General features: G+C 38.1%; 1 protein-coding gene across 1 annotated transcript in view; it reads right to left on the bottom strand.

Annotated features, from left to right (window-relative positions):
- Positions 1-17,496, bottom strand: part of LOC136255148 (uncharacterized) — a 61,953-nt gene that overhangs the window by 15,198 nt on the left and 29,259 nt on the right. The window contains exons 4-14 of the mRNA XM_066047868.1: positions 15,804-16,535; positions 15,497-15,751; positions 12,677-13,500; positions 12,580-12,630; positions 12,364-12,522; positions 12,241-12,315; positions 11,849-12,190; positions 11,336-11,479; positions 7,470-7,688; positions 7,250-7,417; positions 6,370-7,197 (exon numbers count right to left, since the gene is read on the bottom strand). Of these exons, the coding sequence (XP_065903940.1) occupies positions 6,370-7,197; positions 7,250-7,417; positions 7,470-7,688; positions 11,336-11,479; positions 11,849-12,190; positions 12,241-12,315; positions 12,364-12,522; positions 12,580-12,630; positions 12,677-13,500; positions 15,497-15,751; positions 15,804-16,535 (3,797 nt within the window). The remainder of the gene's footprint in view (positions 1-6,369; positions 7,198-7,249; positions 7,418-7,469; positions 7,689-11,335; positions 11,480-11,848; positions 12,191-12,240; positions 12,316-12,363; positions 12,523-12,579; positions 12,631-12,676; positions 13,501-15,496; positions 15,752-15,803; positions 16,536-17,496) is intronic.

Below are 17,496 nucleotides of genomic sequence, written 5' to 3'. Positions count from 1 at the left end.
ATAGTAGACATAGCTTTACCATCATCTTTTGTTTCACTACTTTTTATCACTGGAACTCTACTTTGTTTTTAATATCAAGACACACGGTAGTGTGTCGTGCGGCCCAAGAAGCTGGCGCGCAACCCTGTGAGTATATTGACAGGAAGAAAGAAAACGCAATTTTCGCACCTCCGTAGCTCTGTGCTGCCTTGATGAAACAAGACAAATTTTTCTGTGTACATTCCCTCCAACTTCAGTACTCCACATTCCAAATTTGAGCGAAATCGCTTCAGGAATTCCTGAGATATGCGACTTCAAAAATTGGCTTAGTTTCTTGGTTTTTTTTTCTTCTTATTTTTCTTCCTCTTTTCGCACACTTACAAAAACTGCTTTAAAACGCGAACGCGTTATCCGATTGCCTTGAAATTTGGCACACAGAAGGGGGATATAATGGCGCATCTCGGTACCAACTTTGGCTGGAATACCATAAACAGACAAAGAGTTATGAGCGATTATGCACGAAAAATAACACCAATATGTTGTCACGCCTACAGGGTAAACCGCGTATGGGAAGAAGCTGAAAATCGGTGAGTGAATAGGTTAACTATTGAACCTCAAACCTTTTGTGGTTTGAAAGAAATCGAGCTAAAAACCAGGAAGATACAGCGAAAAAATCAACAGTGTGTAACAATTATGCAATCAAGATTAGCTAATTTATTTTATTTTTATTTTATTATTATTATTATTATTATGCTTGCCACGCCTACCAGATAAACCACTTGGGGTAATGCTTTGAAAATCGCTGTACAGATGGAGTTATCACCTTAGAAAGGCTCTTCAATGGTGTAGAAGAATCAGGCTTAAAGCCACGGAGTTATAACATGAAATCCAACTTGGTGTAGCAAGTGCGAGATCGAGATACTCTAATATAGCAGTCATCCTAATAGAGCAGTCACCCTGAACAGAATTCAAGAGATCAGTTAGAAATAAGTAACCTGTATAGAGATCAGCTGCAAACAAATCACCCTGTAGAAAGTTCAGCTACAAACAATTCACCCTGTTCAGACATCAGTTAGAAGAAGTTTTCTTGTAGAGAGTTCAGTTACAAACAAATCACCCTGTTGAAAGATCAGCTAGAAGATGTCACCTTGTAGATAGTTCAGTTACAAAGAAACCACCATGTAGAGAATTCAGCTACAAACTAGTGACCCTGTAGATACATCAGCTAGAAGAAGTTACCTTGTAGAGAGTTCAGCTACAAAGAAACCATTCTGTAAAGAGCTCAGCTGCAAACAAATCACCTATACAGAATTCAGCTACAAACAAATCACCCTGTAGAGAGATCAGCTAGAAGAAGTTACCTTGTAGATAGTTCAGCTACAAACAAATCATCCTGTAGAGAGATCAGCTAGAAGAAGTTACCTTGTAGATAGTTCAGCTACAAACAAATCATCCTGTAGAGAGATCAGCTAGAAGAAGTTACCTTGTAGATAGTTCAGCTACAAACAATTCACCCTGTACAGAGCTCAGTTAAAAGAGGTTTCCTTGTAGAAAGTTCAGCTACAAACAAATCACCCTGTAAAGAGATAAGTAAGAAGAAGTTACGTTGTAGATCATTCAGCTACAAACAATTCATCCTGTAAAGAGATCAGCTAGAAGAAGGTACCTTGTAGAGAGTTCAGCTACAAAGAAACCATCATGTAGAGAATTCAGCCGCAAACAAATCATGTATAGAGAGTTCAGCTACAAACAAATCTCCCTGTAGAGAGATCAGCTAGAAGAAGTTTCCTTGTAGAGAGTTCTGCTACAAACAAATCACCCTGTAGAAAGATCAGCTAGAAGAAATCACCTTGTAGAGAGTTCAGCTTCAAAGAAACAATCATGTGAGAGTTCAGGTACAAACAAATTGTCCTGTAGAGAGATCAGCTAGAAGAAGTTACCTTGTAGAGAGTTCAGCTACAAAGAAACCATCATGTAGATAGTTCAGGTACAAACAAATCACCCTGTAGAAAGATCAGCTAGAAGAAGTTACCTTGTAGAGAGTTCAGCTACAAAGAAACCATCATGTAGATAGTTCAGGTACAAACAAATCACCCTGTAGAAAGATCAGCTATAGAAGAAATCACCTTGTAGAGAGTTCAGCTACAAAGAATCTATCATGTAGAGAGTTCAACTACAAACAAATCACCCTGTAGAAAGATCAGCTATAGAAGAAATCACCTTGTAGAGAGTTCAGCTACAAAGAAACCATCATGTAGAGAGTTCAGCTACAAACAAATCGGCCTGTAGAGAGATCAGCTAGAAGAAATTACCTTGTAGAGAGTTCAGCTACAAAGAAACCATCATGTAGAGAGTTCAGCTGCAAACAAATCACCTGTAGAGAGTTAAAGCTACAAACAAATATCCTTGTAGAGAGATCAGCTAGAAGAAGTCACCTTGCAGGGAGTTCAGTTACAAAGAAATAAACCATGTAGAGAGTTCAGCTGCAAACAAATCACTGTAGAGAGTTCAGCTAGAAACAAGTCACCCTGTAGAGAGATCAGCTAGAAACAAGTCACCTTGTAGAGAGTTCAGCTAGAAGAAGTCACATTGTAGAGCTACAAAGAAACTACCATGTAGAGTTCAGCTGCAAACAAATCACCCTGTAGAGAACTCAGCTACAAACAAATCGCCCAGTAGAAAGATTATCTAGAAGAAGTTACCTTATAGGGAGTTCAGCTATGAACAGATCACCCTGTAGAGAGTTCAGCTACAAACAAATCACCCTGTAGAGAGTTAAGTTACAAAGAAACCGTAGAGAGTTCAAAAATCAATCACTCTGTAGAGAGTTCAGCTAGAAGAAGTCATCTTGTGGAGAGTTAAGCTGCAAATAAATCACCCTGTAGAGAATTCAGCTACAAACAAATCACCCTGTAGAAAGATCAGCTAGAAGAAGTTACCTTGTAGAGAGTCAGCTACAAAGAAACCACCATGTAGAGAGTTCAGCTGCAAACAAATCACCTGTAGAGAGTTCAGTTAGAAACAAGTCACCCTGTAGAGAGTTCAGCTAGAAGAAGTCACATTGTAGAGAGTTCAGCTACAATGAAACTCCCATGTAGAGAGTTCAGCTGCAAACAAATCACCCTGTAGAGAACTCAGCTACAAACAAATATGCAGTGTAAAAAGATCAGCTAGAAGAAGTTACCTTGTAGAGAGTTCAGCTACAACGAAACCACCATGTAGAGAGTTCAGCTACAAACAAATCACTTGTAGAGAGTTCAGCTAGAAACAAGTCACCCTGTAGAGAGATCAGCTAGAAACAAGTCACCTTGTAGAGAGTTCAGCTAGAAGAAGTCACATTGTAGAGAGTTCAGCTACAAAGAAACCACCATTTAGAGAGTTCAGCTGCAAACAAATCACCCAGTAGAAAGTTCAGCTATGAACAGATCACCCTGTTGAGAGTTCAGTTAGAAACAAGGAATCCTGTAGAGAGATCACCTAGAAGTATCGCCTTGTAGAGAGTTCAGCTACAAACAAATGACCTGTAGAGAGTTCAGCTACAAACAAATCACCCTGTAGAGAGATCAGCTAGAAGAAGTTACCTTGTAGGGATTTCAGCTACAAACAAATCACCCTGTAGAGAGTTCAGCTACAAAGAAACCATTCTGTAAAGAGCTCAGCTGCAAACAAATCACTTGTACAGAATTCAGCTACAAACAAATCACCCTGTAGAGAGATCAGCTAGAAGAAATTACCTTGTAGATAGTTCAGCTACAAACAAATCACCCTGTAGAAAGATCAGTTAGAAGAAGTTACCTTGGAGAAAGTTCAGCTACAAAGAAACCATTTTGTAAAGAGCTCAACTGCAAACAAATCACCTGTACAGAATTCAACTACGAACAAATCACCCTGTAGAGAGATCAGCTATAAGAAGTTACCTTGTATATAGATAGTTCAGCTACAAACAAATCTCTCTGTAGAGAGATCAGCTAGAAGAAATTACCTTGTAGAGAGTTCAGCTACAAAGAAACCACCATGTAGAGAGTTCAGCTGCAAAGAAATCGCCCTGTAGAAAATTCTGCCAGAAACAAATTGCCCTGTAGAAAGATCAGTTAGAAGAAGTTACCTTTTAGAGAGTTCAGCTACAAAGAGACCATTCTGTAAAGAGCTCATCTGCAAACAAATCACCTATACAAAATTCAGCTACAAACACATCACCCTGTAGAGAGATCAGCTAGAAGAAGTTACCTTGTAGATCGTTCAGCTACAAACAATTCACCCTGTAGAGAGAGCAATTAGAAGAAGTCACCTTGTAGAGTGTTCAGTTACAAAGAAACCACCATGGAGATTTCTGTAATCAATATATGTGATCGGATTTGCGAAAAGGGGTCTTCCACACACATCCAATGCCGTAAACGTTGGAGACCATAACTCAGTGTTCAAGTAACATATTAACCTGAAACTTTCACCATGTATTCAGCTATAGTGGTGCTCACCACTGCCCAAATATCAAGGCAATAGCTCTTTCCAATCTGAAGTTATCAATTGTCAAAGTTGGCAAATTGGATGTGTGTGGAAGACCCTTTTTCGCGAATCCGGTCGCATATGTATTATACAGTATATATAATTTGTACATTTACTGATAAAATATTTAAAGTACATCTACTTCATCTTTTCTTCTTCCTGTAGTAAAGAAAAAAACATAGGTTAAAAAAGTCCCAAAGCTGGCCATAGGCCGGCTTTGGGGTATACAAATACAAAAAGAAATGAAATCTAATCCAAAACAGCCAAGCTGTAAAAAAAGTGTGCGGCCCTCAGAAAGGCTATGGTGAAAAAAGATGTGAAATCCAAGGTGGCGGCCAAGAAATGGCTGTGATGGTAGGTTAATGGTAAAAATTTTAATAACAACAATTCAGGTGAATATTTGTGCCGCTTCACAAAATTTACCTAAATTGTCATTATTAAAATTTTTACCATTAACCTACCATCACAGCCATTTCTTGGCCGCCACCTTGGATTTCACATCTTTTTTCACCATAGCCTTTCTGAGGGCCGCACACTTTTTTTACAGCTTGGCTGTTTTGGATTAGATTATTTATTACACTAGTTTGTTAACATTGTTAGAGCATAACTATAAAATACATTGTTGCTGTGACTGCTGTATTAAAGTATCTTGATCTTGCTACTCATGCAGCCACACAGTAGATTAAGCTGAAGGATATGCTACAATACCTTATTTTCTATGGAGCTAGATCATTGAGGGGCATGGCCTCAGCAGTGATTATTAGAGGTAACATGACATGTTCTGATTGTTTATGGGAGCTTAGCTGCTATCCAATATTACAAGGGATACTATTAGTTTGAAATACCCATATGGAGCAAGGGTCTAGTCTGTATCAATACTAACACTTGTGCAAACTGCAAGAATATATATACAGTACCAATCACATGTAGCATTTTCAGTTGATAAGGTTTCTCCGCATTGACTGTTGTTTCTCACCATTCTTGGAAACAGCTTCTAGTATAAACCATATTTAACTGAAGATAAAAGAAAAGAACAGAAGATAGACATTTGCCAGAACCACAAAAGGTACATCCCACCAGTGGGTTTGTTGTTGTGGTATAAAATGGTGACTGTGTGCTGCTTTGTTTGATCTCTAGCCTTGCAAATGTGGTCAAGCAGTGAGGCAGTCAGACAATTAAACCAAATTATAGTTTTTGGATAATTTTTGTATCTGAATGTCTGTAAGTGGTTTCTGTCACTGCATTTGTTGGTGAACGGAGTAAGGCTATTCCGTAAAAGTGAATTTCGTTGCATATGATATTTCTATGATAGCTTTTATACAACAGTGCACATTACAAAGGGGAACTAGTTACATGTAAGGGAATAAAAGCTCTTCTATGGAATGAAGCCATAAAAGGTTTTGTGGAAAGGGGCTTAAAAATGATTTCTGTCAAATCTCAAATGGCTTCTGTCAAATGGAATTTCTTTCAGCACAAGTGTAGTAATGGTCTGACAACCATTAACTGTATTATTTCACTAAGTTTCTGTTGTCCAGTCACAAAATGAAAGTTGGCTGTGTAGTTTTTCCTAAACTGACGTATGGAAGGTTGAAGCACTTTGTATGCAATTGAACAACCAGAAGAACACTGTAGTGGCAATATTGTACACATCTTAAAGCAGCTGTTATGTGGTTACAGGGGTGTTGGGAATGATACATTTGTGGTCACTTCCTTGCAAAGTGTACTATTCTAGCAACAAAGTTTCAGTAATTGTTGATAGAATGAACAGTCCCACATGAAGTCTGGACATGTAAAGCAATTTGTCCAGTGTGTATACATTATAAGCTCTGATCTACAGTGTCCATTTTTGTAGAGTAGTACACTACAGACCACATAACATGATCTCACCTTAACATGATGTAGAGTATCAGACATTACATTCTGTGGACTTTGTTTGGCAGTGTTGATCCGATCACACAAGTGATCAATGGTAGGTCTGGCTGGTAGGATGTATAGACACTGCAGTATCACTGGTAGTAGAGGATTGGTAGTGATCTCATCTAGTTGATGTATGTGACGTTGAGCTTCAGAAAGTTCAGTGTCCTCACTAGGAGTTGGAGGACATTGGGTAGCTGCTTGTAAGAAGAGGACTCCTAATGAATAAATATCAGAAGGTCTGGAACAGATTGCATGATTCTTGATCAGTTCAGGTGACATAAAAGCTTTATCTTGTGGAGTTGTTTTTTCATTCAGTTCTGTAATCTGAGAGCAAATATAGTCTCCTATTTTTGCTTGTTGATCTTGACTGATCAGCACATTACCAGCATGGAGATTATTGTGTATCACTCCATTGGCATGTAAGTATTGTACTCCTTTAGCCATGTCAAGACACAGGTCAAGTTGTACATGAATGGGCAACTTCCCTTTCATCTTAGCAGTAAAACTGTTGAGATTATCAGGCAGTAGTTGAGATAAAAGTATTGGAGAACCATCAGGAGTTGGTTGTGTAATAGTGTAGTACTGTTCAATGTTAGGATGTTTATGTGAACCAAATATGGCATAGATGTTTTCAATATCTGCCACAAACTGTTTGATCTGGTCAACACTGGTATCAGGATGTCCAGGGAGAAGGTTCTTGTGGATGTTTTTACCAGCATATGTCTTGTCACCATAACTGATCCTCCACACCTCCCCATACCTACCACTTCCTAGTAACTTCTGCTGGACCAGCTGGTCCTGTAGTTTACATGTTAATATATTAAACAGTATCATATTAGTAGGAACACACCTGAGGTATTGTTTCTCTTCTCCTCTTATCTTTCCTTTCTCTAATCTGCTTCACTAACAACTTGTTGTCCTCCTTGAGTTTTGTTAGTTCCTTCTCCTTCATCATCAGTTGTGTATCCTTCTCAGAGAGTTCATCTTTGAGTTGACTCATACCAACTCTATTCTCTTCCTATATTACAAATTGACACAGCAGCTGAAGCTTTCTAATATTAACATGTTACCTCTTTCCTTGTGATCTCCTCCTCCAGTTTTCTGGTCCCTTCCTGCAGTTTTGTGGTCTCTTCCTGTAGTTTTGTGGTCTCTTCTTGTAGTTTTGTGGTCTCTTCTTGTAATTTAAAAACATTTGCTTGTGTCTGAGTCAGCTCATCCTCCAACCGATCATTTTTCTGTTTACTATCAGATAATTCAGTTTGTAGCAACTGTACAAATGATGACCATTCCTATGGGAACATAATACATCACATTACTGACTATCATACAGTACTACTGTACTGTATATTAGGGATCATTGAGATTTGGGTCTTTCTGGCCAAAAAAAAAGTCACTCAAAAAACCAGCTTCACAATATCATCCTGGCACCTTGGCAGTATTGGTAAGTATAACCAAGCCCAAAAGCGCCTTCATTACAACAAAATGCTTCCAAAAGATTGTTACCAAATTATTTTTAAAATCAAATTTTCTACTGACTAACTACCTGCCTGCCTGATTCCTTCAGACATGCGTAACTCGATAATGGCTAAGGATATGGGCTTCATTGTTTTCACTGTTCAACATCACTTCGTCCCGAGATGTGCCTATTGGCATATCACAGTGCGTGCAATGCACACATCATGGACTTACCTTTGTCCTCCTTTGTGTACCATTTCTTTTTGCTGACTGCCCAAGGTGCTGATTTGTGGTAGTGAGATACATGGCTTACGTCGTATAATGCTGTGTCACGGACTGAAAATAGGCGAAAGCAGACCGTAATTCCACTTCATTTTCAAGTCAGTAATTGATAGTTGGGACACATGAATCAACCATATTTTTCATGGTGACAGGATTGACTGCAGAGATGCTTCTCCTATTGTTCTTTGTTTGTAGTACTGTGTAACATGCTGAACATAGCTGAAAGTGACACGTAATAACCACTTCACTTCAATCCAGTAATTGATAGCTGGGGTACACATTCAGAAGAAAACAACTCTGGTGCCATTCTTTTCTTTGATGTGGTATGCATGGGCTCACCAGTCATAATAATGTTACAAAAATGTAAGCAAGCAAGTATAAGAAAAAATTAGGAATATTATGTTCAATTAGGGATCATAAAAAAGTAGGGAAGCAAAGAAGGTAGCCTACACCTGCAGATATACTAGTGAACATTTAACTCCTAATTCAGTTATGGGTAGCTATATGGACTGAATTAGGGATTAAATGTTCACTAGTATATCGGCAGGTGTAGGTGACCTCCCTTGCTTCCCTGCTTTTTCTATGATCCCTAATCGAACTTAAAATTCCTAATTTTTCCCTATACTTGTACTATTGTAGGTGGTGGGTACCCACATAATGTAGAGGTTATCATAGACAGTAGAAAGGGGTTAAGGAACTAGTGCCCCCTCAGTACGTAATTTCACAAAGATGGAGTGAGACTGAAACCCATTGATACATTCTAATGGAATGCCCTAATAGGGCAGTCAAAGTGTTACATGTAATAGTTGTAACACAGGCATGAGGGCTTTGCCTGATATGTATGCCCTAATGCCTCAGGGCCACAGGCCTGGGGGCAAAGAGCATACATATCAGGCAAAACCTGAATGCCCCGTGTTACAGCTAATATGTAACACTTATTAGGCTGATGGCCTATACAGGGCGATCAATCACCCAAGCCAACATGAGTGCAGCCACTGGATATATTATATATGTATACTTAAAATTTTCGATTATGGGTCAGCAGCTAGTACATTCTGGATACGTTTGGTTATGATAAATAGGTTTATCCTACAGATATCATGGAGAATTTCTGCTACGCAAGTTTAATGTTTTAATCAGTGCTATTGAATTGTTTATGGAAAAAGTATGCAGTTCACTAAAGGTCTAGACAGGTAAGCTTGCTTGTAGAGTGGTTACTCCATGCAGAGTGGTGGCTTCATGATGGGAGTATGTCCGTATTCGAAAACGCATGGAAACGATCGATGAATAAGCTGTAGCACTAGTTTTTACCTTAGCCCAATGTTTTCAACTCATAGGATGGCAAGGATAACAAAACACTTTCCATCTGAGTGGTTTTCATAGGGAAATCCAAGTAGTACATCCTAATCACGTGAGTGTTGATCGATCCCCACAATCGATTTAAGCATCAACGTCTATATAATCACTGCCCAGTTGTAGCCCAGCTACATTTCATATGTCGCCCAGCTAGCTGGGCTACATATGAAATGTAGCCTGGGCAGCTCCTTTGATCTGAGGTGTAAAAGTGTTACATATAAAATATGTTCCTAAAAGTAGTCTTATACTTTAAAATATTTTATTTATTTATTTATTGAGGCTTTACAGCACAAAGGTCTGTAGGACATCTGGTCCTACAGTCTGTTTAAAGTTGTTACATAAAGTGTGTTTGAAAAGGTGGAGAAAGGAGAAAAATCCATGACTGGACCTGGACAGCCTCAAACCTGCAGCCATCCGATTAACGCTCAAATAGTTACAGGAGTCTGCCAGGTGATCAGGATGTTTTCTCCTTAGTGGGACTAGAATCATTTTCCTCTCAATTTGAGACTTGTGTACCGTCCTCCCACACTACAAATATGTAAGGACTACATGTACTAAATGCTGCAGTGATGTATAGTAACAGTATTTGTTTTTTTTTAATTCTTATGGCTATAGATTAGTTGATATTTTAGTTGAAATGCTTTAAATGATAGCTACCTTTGTGACAACAAATCTTTGTTATATAAATGCTTCCCATATACAATACAACTATAGTATTTCAAGGTCCCACACTGCTTTTTTTTTTCCTTTTGTATGTGGGTTGTGCCTTACCCACACACAAAAGAAATGAGTAGTTTCACCATACAAGACTTATGCTACTGATATCTGCCATGTATCATACAGTATAATAGTATTGTATAGTAGGGACCACAAAGGAGTAGGCATGGCCCACGGGATAGCATCACCCAAACAACCAGCCTCAATTTTCCCTGACGACAATGAGTTAGGTGAAATGCCCAAACAAGTTTTCAGATCAACCCGAAAACGCTTTCAACAAGTTGCTACGGAATTTAAAAAATATTCATTTAACGGAATTTTCTACTGACTGACTGAGTAACTGACTGATGCCTTCAGACAAGCGTAACTTGATAACAGTTAAGGCTACAGGCTTGATTTTTTCACTGTTCGATGTTGCTTCAGCCCGACAGGTGCCTTTTGGCATACCGCAGTATGTACAGTGCATTCTTCATGGACTTGCCAGTGTCCTCCTTTGTGTCCCATTTATCTTTGCTAACAGTGAAGAGTGTCAATTTGGCGGTAGCACATGATGGCTTCCCTTTGTAACAGAAATTGTCCGTATTTTTCATAGTGGCTATTTTGATAGCAGAGGTGCTTTTCAAACAATTCTTGATTTGAAATGCTGCATAACGTGTTGAACATAGCTGACAATGAAGCGTAATGGATACTTCACTTTTCAGACAATAATTGGGTTGCGTGGCGCCATTTCAGATGTGGTATGTGTGGGTTCACCAGTCATAATAATTTTTTACAAAAAAAAACAAAAAAAAAAAACAAACAAACAAACAAGTACACAGAAAAATTTGGAATTTTTAACCAGAGTAGGGACCATAGCACATCAATAAAAAGTACTGAAACAAGCTGGAGTAGTGCACGATATTAAATCACAGTAAAACTGTTATGTCCCTACTTTGCTCAAGATACGAAATGCACAGTAGGGATATCACACTTCTTATTGTTTTACTGTGATTAAATATCGTGCACTACTCCAGCTTGTTTCAGTACTTTTTATCGATTGCTATGATTCCTACTCTAGTTGAAAATTCCAAATTTTTCTGTGTACTTGTATATAATTATGAAACTTTGTTCATATATTATTACTGACCTCTACATTTGACAAATTCGAAATCATTGTCTTCAGTTGGACGTTTAAAATATTCCTTCCTTTCTCTGACTGAAGTGGTACTCTCTCACTAGACTCCTTCACTTTTCCTTGATCCTTCACCAGTGACTGTGGTCTCTTTGAAGTCTAGAGAGTACATGCATAAAGCTAAATGATAGCTGAATTAACTAGTTAAGCAGGGTATAGTGGAACATGGATCAACAGATTAAACATCATGTTATGTACATGCTCAGCTCAATTTTGAGCACAGCAATTGTGGGCAGTACATAAACAAGACATATAACAAGGAAAAAGTGAAATATTGTCACTGCATGCATGACTAAGGCACACAATGTATTGTTGTGTGATTGTATTGTTGAAGGTAAATGATGTATGTATTATTTTGCATATTATATTTTGTTCTGTGCTCAGGAGCAGTTAAATGTGTAAGTCACATGGTTCATTGATTTGTAATCCATGATTTGATAAATATGTACAAATGTACAGCAATATTACCTTTTCACTCCAATACTTCATTATCACTTCAACCTTTTCAAGACTAGTGTTCACATTTGCCATTGTTAGTTGTAGTTTAGTCAGTTCAGTTTGTGTTTCTTCATCAAGTACTTGTAACTGTGAACTTTGTAGCTCTTCTTGTTTGTCATCTTCCTCTTGTTGTGATGTGTCCAATGATAATTCTGGTGGGGGATCTACTGGTTGAATGTTCTGTAACTCTTTGTATTTCTGTAGCAGGTTAGAATATCTCTGTTTCTCTTTGACTATCTTCTCCTTCAGTGACTTCTCCAATTCTTTGCTCTTTCTCAATTGAACTATCAACTGGTCCTGTTGTGACTGAACCTATATTGACATTGATGTCACATGATCCTCATTATACTGTGTCAACTTACAGTTTTTAAAGAAGCTACTGTATCAAAGGACACCAGTGACCATTTTGTTGAGCTGCTTAAAGCATCAGACAATTCCTACAAAACTCATTGAAATACACTTAGTACATGTAGTGTGTAAAATACTTTTGTGACTGGTTCAGACAATTGTGCTTGTGGTAAAGTGGTTTTGATTTTTTCATCCATTTGTACAACTATTTCATTTAGTTGTTTGATTGTGGTATTGTGTTCCTTTCTGTTTTGTACCAGTTCAATTTGCATTTTGTTGATCCTTTTAGGAATCTCCTATGTAAACACAATAATTGGTATGTTTGATACTGACATACATGAAATTTCCATTACCTCCAATTGGTATACTTGCATCTTAAGACTGTCACTTGTGTCACTGGTTACCTGTAATGAATAATGATACATTAGTAGGTGTGGTCAATGAACTCACCTCAGTAAAGAATGAGAATGGTCCCACAGTAAGAACATTACTACTAGTGGCCAGTATTGTTCCAGGGTAGATTGCAACTTGTTGTATACCATTTTGGTGAAGATATCTCTGGTATTTCTGGGCATTTGAAATAATGAGAGAAGCCACATGTTTAGGAATAGTCCAGTAGATGATTGTGTGGCTAGTCTTTGCTACTGCCAGTAGCTGTAAACAGTGAGCAGTAACCTCACATTTCTCTTGTATCAGTGATCGTGTATCAATTATATTTTGAAGAGTAGAACGGTGCAGTTGCAAGTTAAGCTGAACAGCCAGTACAGTGTGTGCACTGGTATCATATGGCACCATGTGATGGGATGGTGATGGTATGGGATACTTTGTGACTGGCTGGGATGTATCAATCCTGTCATCAAATTTGGTAATAAGTGCTACAGCTTCAGGTACATTGCAAGCTTCAACTGCTGCATTGAGAACGGAGTGGTCCATCCAGTTTGTAAATGGAACGAGCCTTTGCAATACCATTGGAGTGCTTTTGGAAGCTTTAATTGTATTAGCTAAACTGGTAGGAAATAATGGAATATTAGCTTGTTCACTAGCTCTCAATGAGCCACAATGGTCAGCAATTATCTTTGGATTGAATGACTGTAGAACTTCTGTTAACTGGGCCATCATATCAAAGAAATGTGTTAGAAGCAAAGATGGTTCAAATGTGTCATCACGGTCTTCTTTATCCATTTGTTGTGAAGCAGCAGAGTCATGTTGCTGAGTGGACTCATCATCAATATCAGTAGTGATGGCAGGGCTAGCTACAGCAGTAGCCTCTAATGCTGTAAAGAACAAAGAGAAGAATAATAAACTACATACCCTTAGAAAGTTATTCTCATAATATTAACAGTAAAAATAAGGATATGTTCTAAAATTAATATTGCTTTGCATTTGGACATGGCCAAATTAGAATCTAAACCAAAACAACTAAGCTGTAAAAAAAGAGTGCGGCTCCCAAAAAGACCAGGGTGGAAAAGATGTGAAATCAAAGATGGCAGCCAGAAATGGCTGTCATGGTAGGTTAATGGCAAAAATTTTAATAACAACAATTCAAGCGAATTTGCGTTGCCTCCTCCAAGTTTCACTAGGATTCGGCACCAAATTCACCTGAATTGTCGTTATTAAAATTTTTGCCATTAACCTATCATCACAGCCATTTATTGGCTGACACCTTTGATTTCACATCATTTTCACCCTGGCCTTTTTGGGGGCTGCACTCTTCTTTTACAGCTTAGCTGTTTTGGTTTAGATATCACTTCTTTTTGTTTTGCAAGCCACAATACAGCTGGCTTTGGTGCTTCCTTTCAACTTGTTTTTTTTCCTTCTTCACTGCAGGAATTGTGGAACAAAAGAAGCAATTGTCTGTATACCTTTTAGTCAGATTAAATATTTGTATATTTAATACTGAATGATATTCACATAGGTAATAAGGCGACTTCTTACATAACGGAACTGTAGTTGAAATTCTCATCTCATTGTTTATATATAGTTAAACTCCTTTCAGGGTGACTTGTAGAAATATGTGCTGGTAACAAATCACCATGTAGAGAATTCATGAACTCTCTACATGGTGATTTGTTACCAGCACATATTTATACAGGGTGATTTTTTTGTAGCTGATCTCTCTATAGGGTAACTTGTTTCCTGCTTCAGGGTGATTTGTTTGTGATTAATCTCTCTACAGGGTGACTTGTTTCTAGCTGAGCTCTCTACTGAGTGACTTGTTCCTAACCGATTTCTCTACGTGGTGATTTGTTTCCAGCACATATTTCTACTGGATGATTTGTTTGTAGCTGATCTCTATACGGGTTACTTGTTTCTAGCTGATCTCTCTTCAGGGTGACTGCTCTATTAGAGTATCTCGATCTCGCATTTGCTACACCAAGTTGGATTTCGTGTTGTAACTCTGTGGCTTTAACTCTGATTCTTCTACACCATTGTAGAGCCTTTCTAAAATAATTACTCCATCTGTACAGCGATTTTCAAAGCATTGCTCCAAGCGGATTTTCTGGAAGGCGTGACAAGTAGTCGTTTTTTATTAGCTAATCTCGATTGCATAATTGTTACACACTCTTGGTCTATTCGTTGTATCTTCCTGGTTTTTAGCTCGATTTCTTTCAAACCACTAAAGGTTTAAGGTTCAATAGTTAACCGATTCACATACCAATTTTCAGCTTCTGCGGTAATTTACCCTATAGGCGTGACAACATATTGGTATTATTTTTCATGAATAATCGCTAATAACGCTTTGCCTGGGTTTCATATTCCAGCCAAACTTGGTACTAAGATGTGCCTTTATATCCCTCTTCTGTGTGCCAAATTTCAAGGAAATCAGATATGGCGTTCACATTTTATGGCAGTTTTTGTAAGTGTACAAAAAGACGAAGAAAAAGAAGAAAAAAACAAAGAAGCTAAGCCAATTTTTCAAGTCGCATTATCTCGGGAATGCTTGAAGTGATTTTGCTCAAATTTGGTGTGCGGAGTACTGAAGTTGGCAGGCATGTACACAGCAAAAATTGTCTTGTTTCGTAAAAGCAGCCCAGAGCTACGGAGGTGCGAAAAGTGCATTTTCTTCCTGTAAATATACTCACAGTGTTGCGCGCTGGCTTCTTGGGCCGCATGACACACTATCATGTGTCTTGATAACACAGCTAATGCTTCACTACTACGGTTTATAAATACTGTGATTTCACAATATTTAAAATATTATTTATGGTTGTGTGGAGCTGTTTAGTAATTAGAGTATCAGCTAACCACAGTATACATTTGTATGCTCACCATTTATAAGTGTATCTCCAATGGTACTCTGACTGTGGTTTGTTTTGAGCAATTGACAGAACAACAGGAGTGTCTTTGGATCCATCTGTTGAACTTGTTGTAAGATCAGACAGCTCTTGTGGTAACTACTTTGAGCTGCCATAACAACATCTTCACTGAGTAGTTGCTGGGATATCATCAGCTGCATAACCACCTCAGCATCCATGTTGACTGACAAGTAGTCATAGTAGTGGTCAATGCAGTGTTTGACAGTTGCTACGAAAAGATTATTTATGATGCATAGCTACATATTTCATGTAACACTTACCAGTGCTTTCTGGAGGAGGTGGAGTTGACATATCAACAGGTGTTATTAGTGGATCATGAATTACTGGGTAGTGTGCTATCTGAAGCCATAACAAGTGTATTTCATTAAACATGTGACATCTGGTAGATGCTGAGTGATACGCACTATCCACACAATGGGTAGGAATGTACCAGTGGACCTCTATACAGCCTTGCTTGATGTGCTCAAGGACACACGTTCCTTTTCCTATGTCCATGATGACAGTCTCTAGCTCCAATCGAAATTCTAAGAGATCTGCCACTGTCATGGTACTGGCATCTTTATCAAGCTTTGTTACAATCTCAGTGAAATATTCTTGTTTGATTTCTTTGCTGGGTGTGTTTGGCAAAAGATCTCCCAATTTCCTTGAAAATACTCCACTTTTGTAGTTTTCCAAAAGCTGAAGTGCCTGAGGGATGTCAGAGGCCACCACAATTGTCTGTAGTAATCTAATGTCAATCCAACTCCAATGTGGTGAATCAACCAGAGCGTCCAACAGTTCACCAATACTCTGGGTGTTTACTATACTTATTTTAAGCTGCTCAGGTAGTATTACACCTCCAGGTGTTTTCTGTTGTGCTATATAGCCTCTCTTAATGGATGAAAAATCTGCTTTTGTTAACATCTTTGTAAGTTTGGTTTGTAGTTTGATGAATGCAACACTAACATCATTACACTTAGCAAAATCTTCTTTGGAAGTCAGGTCAGCATCATCTATTTAAATACATACATATCATGTAATTCATAGTATATTAATTTAAAATGAAGTAGGGATCTCCAAGCAATACAAAGTAGTGAAACAAGAGATGAATGATGGTGTTACAGCATAACTTGGTGGGAAAATCCCTACATCAGCTTGTTATAACAATCATTTTGTTCAATGCCAAAGTAGGGATTTTCCCTCTGAACTATGCTTCATTTTAAATCAATAATTAAATATATTATAGCATACAGCTATGCATGTGTGACTGTTCTATTAGGATGTAGAGTATCTCGAGTAAGCTACCAGGGAATGTGTCACTATTCATTGTGCTAGCATTATGAATACAGTTAGTCCAATAATATGGGGTGTGTCATCATGATAGCTTGTTAAGAGGTGTGGTCTCAGTGCTCAATTGTTATTAATCACATTAATAGGTGTGGCATTGATCCTATTATGAAGTTACAGGTATCTTGCCTAGTGCAAGCACTTATATAAGTTTGCAGCATCTATATGCTGCTCAAGGAAAGTGTTGATATGGAAAACTGTTACACACTGTTGGTTTTTCATTGTATCTTTGTGGTTTTTTGTTCGATTTCTTTCAAACCACAAAAGTTCAATAGTTAACCTATTCACCCATCGATTTTCAGCTTCTACCTATAAGCAGTTTACCCTGTAGGCGTGACAACATATTGGTGTTATTAATCGCTAATAACGTCTTCACTGTTTATCATATTTCAGTCAAACTTGGTACCAAGATGCACCTTTATACCCCCTTCTATGTGCCAAATGTCAAGGCAATCGGATATGGCGTTTGCATTTTATGGCAGTTTTTGTAAGTGTGCAAAAAGAGGAAGGAAAATAAGAAGAAAAAATGAAGAAACTAAGCCAATTTTTGAAGTCGAGTATCTCAGGAACGCTTGAAGTGATTTCACTCAAATTTGGTATGTGGAGGTCTGAAGTTGGCGGATGCGT

The sequence above is a fragment of the Dysidea avara genome, chromosome 5 (assembly GCF_963678975.1).
Source record: "Dysidea avara chromosome 5, odDysAvar1.4, whole genome shotgun sequence".
NCBI classification, from domain to species: domain Eukaryota; kingdom Metazoa; phylum Porifera; class Demospongiae; order Dictyoceratida; family Dysideidae; genus Dysidea; species Dysidea avara.
This window is presented reverse-complemented; position numbering and strand designations above follow the sequence as displayed.